At 38.6% G+C, this 6982-nt stretch overlaps 1 protein-coding gene across 1 annotated transcript; it reads right to left on the reverse strand.

The window, feature by feature from the left end:
• Window positions 1-5481: 5481 nt before the first annotated feature.
• LOC141002457 (trace amine-associated receptor 13c-like) lies at window positions 5482-6728 on the reverse strand. The gene is made up of 2 exons (XM_073473797.1): window positions 6556-6728; window positions 5482-6301 (listed from the first exon to the last, which is right to left on the reverse strand). Exons 1-2 carry the CDS (start codon window positions 6726-6728, stop codon window positions 5482-5484), a joined length of 993 nt encoding a protein of 330 aa, XP_073329898.1.
• Between the last annotated feature and the right edge of the window lie 254 nt (window positions 6729-6982).

Raw genomic sequence — 6982 nt, forward strand, 5'->3', positions numbered from 1 at the left:
CCCACATTAACAAGGTATCTAAACTACAGTTAGCCAAATTGATGCAACTCATCAGTTTCAGCAAGAGACTGAAAAGGGAGTCAAAACAACCTGGAAGGACTTTGATTCTGCTTACCGGTAACGTCAGCTAAGTTGGTGTTAGCTTAAGTGACTACAAAAAATAAACTTTTAGCATTTTCTTACCATTGATGAAAGACTGGTTTGACTTCTTGCTTTATTCAGATTGGTCATTCTCTACTTCAGCCCTTCGCTTCTTGCCTTGTCTAGCATTGCAAGCTGCTTTTGGTATAGGTGGAAAAAGAAGTTATAGCTGCACTTTCTCTGCATTTCTTGTGTGACTAGCACACTAATGTAGTATAGCTTTAGTAAAATATCTGCCTAGCTTTGTGGAAGACTGGTCATACACAATGAGTACATGGAGGTAGGTAGGTAGACAGGTAGCCGTCCAGTCATTTAATTTAGGGACATGAAATGTTTAGATGGACCTAGAACAACCCTGTGGAAGTCTCAGGCAGGATTTTTGGTTTTGGTTTTGTCGGACCATTCGATTTATGATTGCTGTTGGGATGAGCAATCAAAAAATCAAAAAAGATTTTCAAAAAATATAGCAAAAAAAAAAAAATCTTTTGAAATAAATTAACAACCCCTAGCTTTAATTTTCGTGGAGGGCAGATAGTCATTTGACCTGCGTTGTCATCTATAGTCAGGTGACCTTCATCATCGTGGTAACAAGACTGAAATCGTAAAGGTTAGGTTTAGGCAACCAAACTACTAGTAACTACAAGTCAATGTTGAATTTTAGTTTTAAACACAAGTCTCCTGGGTCAAAGTCCTGAGTTTGTTTGATCCGTCCATCAACCCCAAACTCAACACTACTCAGATTTTCTGTCTTTACACTACGTCTGACATTTTTTTTGCATAGTATTTGGACGCATCTGTTTTTCATCATTGTGAGTTTGCACTTACAGGAATTGTAACTACATTAAAATTATTTAATTCCGTCATTGCTGTTTCCATTTGTCGGTCCCATCAGCTGAGGTTGCATCATGTGCTGATGTGTGGATTTTACATCATATGTTTACTCCGGAACATTGATGTTTTCCTTCACACCTCTAATTGGAATGATCCCTCTGAGAATAGAGCTTGCAATCATCTTCATTAATAGAGGAAGGTGTGAATCCTTGACGAATGCCAGTCATTAAAGAACATCCACATATAGTCTATGTGGATGTTTGTCTTGTTAAGTGCTTGACACAAAACCAGTCTCAGGGGCTTGGGTCAGCCAGGCAGAAGATGATTGAGCGCAGAGTTCAAGTTACGTGGGAGCCAATGGGGGCTGAGCTCCCATAAGGTTGGTCTGAGCTCCCATGAAAACAGTAAAAATAATACATCACTAATACATTACCAAGAACCATTATTTTAATCACAAATAATACATTTTTCAAATAGGCTAAAAGAAACATGTTTTCCAGAGGAACTAGGGACCATATTCTCTCTGAATGACAGTGACAATGACCACATAAGTCTCTCTCTCTGCAACGTGCACTGCCATATCTTTTCATATTCAAATTAAATAACTGATCTACTTGACACAATTATTGCACAAAGTGGGCTGCTGTGTGTGTGTGTGTGTGTGTGTGTGTTTTTCACTTTGTGAAATGGCTTAAGCGAATCCTAAATCATGTCAAATTTCACAAATACAGTAACAAATAACTATAGGCTTCTTTGTCATCCATAGAGAAAGTTTGAAAAAACACTACATTTTGAGACTTGTTGCGTTAGGAGAAACTATGTAAACTTTGTGAAACGCTGTCTACAACACATTCGTAAATATTTGGGCCTACTTGTTAATTCAGCAAACATTATATACATGAAGATTTTTCTTTATTTGTTTCGCAAACGTTGTATCCGATTGTTCCAGTGATATAGGTGTATATTTGCATTTAGAGTGGAGAGGTGAGATCAGATCACAAGAGGTCACCTAAGGTGCATGTTGAGTCACATGTTAATGCCAGGTGTGAATTGACAGGCTTGAAACTTTCCACTTATGATCGGATAACTTAGGACGGATGGTAGAACTAAATGTGAACAGCCTCACATCACTAAATGTGAACGCACCTGTTCGCCTATTATTTATTTATCTAGCTCTGCCCTAGGGTTAGTTATTTAGGGACCCCCACAAAGCTCAGATTATAACTCAAACCCTGATTGTGTGTGTGTGTGTGTGTGTTTGTGTGTGTGTGTGTGTGTGTGTGGTGTAAAAGAGGCATGTTGTAGAATGCAGGTTTATTAGCGTATTACATCTACAGCATACTGTACTACTATACTGTATGCCCTCTACCAGTATATCTCTTTGTCTGTCTTGCTTCCTCTTTTTTTCAAAACAAAAGACCCCTCTGTGGCTCAGCATTCCCCAGGGTTGACTTAGGACAGGGTCAAGTGTCAGCTGGAGGTGATCCCATTAAAAGTTTCCAATTCTTCATTTTCATATGCATTACAATTACAGTGAAGCAGTCATTGGTATTGAAGTTCTTAATTCTCAGGCTCCAACCAACAATGCTCAACAATATGTATAAAAAGAAAATCACACAAGTAGGAATGAGCATCTAAGATGTAAGACAAAATATAAAAAGATTGAAACCAAAGCATATGTTACCAAAGAAATAGAAAATTACTGATCATTGATATTACAAGCTCACAACATAAACAAGGAACATAAACAGACAGTACAGTGGCAGACGACCTAACCATTGTAACTGATGAGAACCTGAGAAAGATGTTGCAAATGTACAGACCTATCCCAGTGAGCAAAATGTGGTCTAGATCACATCTTTTAGACATCATTTATGGACATCCAAGACTAGACGTCTTGGATGTCCATAGACGTCCAAAGACGTCCTCTGGGGAGCCAGAATGAAAGTTTTTTATACGTCTTTTCTGGACGTTGTATAGACGTTTATATATCGTTTATCGACTAATTCTGGCTGTTAGTGGACGTCCAGATCATAGCCAGTATGAACTTCTATTCTCAACTTATTCTGGATGTCAGTGGATGTCTAGATTATGGCCTGACTGGATGTCTTTTCTCAACGTCATTTATCGACTAATTCTGGCTGTCAATGGACGTCCAGATCATGGCCTGGCCATGTCAATAGTCAGGCCATAATCTAGACATCCACTGACATCCAGAATTAGTTGAGAATAGACGTTCATACTGGCTATGCACAGAGGTACAAGGAGAAATTTCCCAGACTGTGAAACAGACGCATGTGGGGGAGATTGAGGCCAGGAAAAAAGTTTTCTGTGAGAGCCATAACCCTGGCATCACAAACAAAAAGGAAATTTGAGCCAACATGTAGCAGCAGCCGTCAATGCCTTCAGCTTTGAGAGTCTAACCATGTCAAAGGTGAAAAAGAAGTGGTCAGACCTCAAAGTCACAGCCAAAAAGCAGATCTGCCTATATAGGCAGATCATAACTGCGACTGGTGGGGGCACAGTGACTGTAGGCCTCTTTCCCACAAATGAGCGAATTGTTTCAATTGTTGGGGAAGCATCAGGTGTGGTTTATTTTCATGGCCAAAGAAATATTACTTAAGGGGAGACACTACAGGTCATGCACAGTTCAGTTTTTAGATTTTATGGGCAGTTTTTAGATATTTTATTTTGCTTGCATGTCTTCTTTCAGACTTGTGGAAAGAAAATGCCCAAAATACACATTTACGTGTTGATTTCTGTTCTGGACATTTACATGGATGCTGTCAATATTATCATTCTGTATTGTATTCATTCATTTTAGGCCATAGGAGTTTTGTATGGATGTGAAAAGAAAAATACACGTGCACAACATAAGATAAATAAAGACAAAATAAACTTTTGTTTTTGTTTGATGAAGTTTTTTTTATAAATGATTAGATATACATACATACATACATACACACATACATATATATATACATACATACATATATTTTATGTAGAGTAGAACTGTCGGCACCTCATTAAAAAACAGGATCAGTGATGCTATGGCTAAATACAAGATACGTCCTACAATATTATTTAATTTCCTCAGGAACACAATCTATTTTCTTAAATGAATCTGACTTAAGGGATCTACAATCTGTGCAATCTCAATTTTGGAGGTGAAGTGGTATTGAGTTAATAATTTTACTTTTCTATACCTACTACCCCAGGGCCGGCCCTTGGCATAGGCTGTATAGGCGAATGCTAAGGGCGCCGTCACCCACGGGGGGTGGGGGTGGGGGGGTGGATTAGATATTAGTCTTATGTATAGCACACAGCAAGCATCTGTTTTTTTTATTAAAATGTAACATCCAGTGGTCACATATACTTCTCTTCTCTCTTCAGATGCACTTTTAAAATATTTCACCACCACCCCAGTGACACAGCATCAGGTGCTCCTGTCCCCTCTACCTCAGCACAGCAGAGTGACAATATTCTTTAATATGATTGTGCAATACCTTATATATATTGTATTTTTAATTCATTTTATGTCACTTGTTTTCATGTTCACTGTTTTTATTTTGTATGTAAATAGAATATTCTTTAATATGTTTGTGCAATGCCTTATTTATATTTTCACTTGTATTTATCACTTGTTTTTTTCTTCAGTATTTATTTGGTGTGATATTCTTGCATACATACATGCAGTTTCTGTGTGAGTGTATGAAAATTGATTGTGAAATTGACTGCGATGCAAGGGGACACCAGCTAAAATCTTGCCTAGGGCACCAATTTGTTCAGGGCTGGCACTGTACTACTCAGACTAACATTCAAATATAGAGCAAAATTACTGACAATTTAATATCAAAAATCTTTTATTCACTATGCATTACATCAATTACAGAAAGTAGGCTTTTTGAATAGGGGCCAATTGTCCTCCGTGTTGGAAGAAACAACCCAGATAGCACACATATGTCTTGCAGATGTTGACACGATGAATAGATACCCAGGAGAATAGGTTCCTCCACATCAGTATCATTTTATACAATGGCCAGTACCATAGTTAAACTAAATTATCTTCAAACTACCACCATACTCTTTGCTCATGTTGCCCTCCTCTCTCTGGAATGTACTTGTGGCAAACACACACAGTTTAGTCTGAGTAACATGTATTAGGGCATATGGAGATAAAACAGTATTGTTACTGTGATTATTATCTCCCAGTAACCTCCCAGTGCACAGATGTCCACTGTTAATGAAGTTAAAGCCCTAACAAATTAATGTTATCACTGCCACTACATGGACTACTAAAGCATGTTGAGTTTAAGTTTCAGATGTAGTAATAACAATGAACACAGCTGGTTGTCTGATAGAGACCATGACACATGATGGTTTAAAATATAAGCATAAGAGAACAACGCTCTTTATCAGGCCATGACACCTTTTGACTTGACTTCAGTGACTTGTTAACAACAGTGAAATTCCATATTCACAGAATTTGGGTTACTTACCGGTTAGTTTCTACAGTATTTTAGCATCACAAGAGTCATGCTGCAGTATCTTAAGTGTTACAGTGAGTTTAATAGATTTTCTAAACCAGGGGTAAAATAAGGCATAGATCACAGGGTTCACACAGGAGTTAAAATACATCAGCCACCCTCTGATGGTTGAGGATGAACTACTGTCTTCAATATCCTGGCCTACAAGGGATGGGGAGTAATATGGACAGAAACATATTAGAAACACAATTACTAAAACACCAAGAGTCTTGGCTGCTTTCATCTCAGATTTCTTAGCAGTTACACACACTGAACTCTGCCGTGTGACAGCTGCGATGTGGGACCTCATAGCTTGAGCCTGAGACACAGCCACTACAAATACTCTCATATACAGAACTATGATGACAGTAATGGGGGCAACAAAGGTAAAGACAAAGTCAAAAGCTCCTGTGATCTGGTTGAGGACCACTACACACTCTCCATAGCAGGAATTGTGTGAATCAGGATGTCTCAGAAAGTCCTTTAAAATTACACTGTTATAGAGAATAGAGCATATCCAACACAGACAAACACAGACTTTTGTTCTGCCCAGAGTAACTCTGGTGGTGTAACGTAGAGGGTCACAAATAGCAAAATAACGATCGATTGATATGAGCACCATAGTTCCAACTGAAGAAGAGGTAATGATAAAATCTGTAACATAACACAGAGCACACATGAGGTCACCCAGGAACCAGCAAGTTTCTGTCAAAAGGATCTTAACCGGCATCAGCAGGAGGCCCACAAGGAAGTCTGAGACAGCCAGGGAGACGATGAGAAGGTTGGTGGGGGTGTGGAGCTGCCTGGGGAGGAAAAATCATCATTAAATCACATTATCATCAACGATAGCTTGTTAGTTAATGCAGTAGCAGGAAGGGCATTCGTATGGATATGAATCTATTCTGGAGTGCCAGCTTAAATTATTTTGTCACAACATTACATTTAAATATTTCTTTGTAAGAAACACAAATGGAACATTAAGATTAAAAGAAGACATGCAGTTCTTGATATATCCATTCTAAAAATAAAGTATTTTGTGCTGAGCATTTATCTGTACCTGAAGTGGGAGATGGAGATGATGACAAGCAGGTTGAGAGCTGCAGTGAGCAGAGAGATGAAGGACAGCAGAATGTTAGTCAGCATGGTCTCAGACTGAGATGGTGTGGGTTTCCTGCAGGAATTGTTGAGGAGGTCTGGAAAGCAGAGTTCAGCTCCTTTTGTAGTCTCCATCTTCAGAGAGTGAAGCTGCTGATTTCTAGACTGCATCTCTATGTTATACAGCTGATTTATTTATCCCTTTTCCTCTCTCTGAGTTGCTCCTGCTATTTTTTTCTCTCCAGCAGAGACTGAAGTCCCTCCCTTTATTGCTATAGTCTATCTTTCTCATCATCCTCTGCGAGGACGATTTTATCTTTCTTTAATATCATCATTGTTGGGTAACTTGGTACATTACTGCGTTATCTACTGAAGCATTAGAGTACTTT

Source organism: Pagrus major, chromosome 9 (genome assembly GCF_040436345.1).
Source record: "Pagrus major chromosome 9, Pma_NU_1.0".
Classification (NCBI taxonomy): Eukaryota; Metazoa; Chordata; class Actinopteri; order Spariformes; family Sparidae; genus Pagrus; species Pagrus major.

Bases quoted from the DNA above. Each gene is read 5' to 3' on its own strand.
- LOC141002457 (XM_073473797.1), bottom strand. From the start codon at position 6,728: ATGGAGACTACAAAAGGAGCTGAACTCTGCTTTCCAGACCTCCTCAAC. The intron at 6,302-6,555 runs GTACAGATAAAT...TTTCCTCCCCAG, and splicing joins ATCTCCATCTCCCACTTCAG to GCAGCTCCACACCCCCACCA.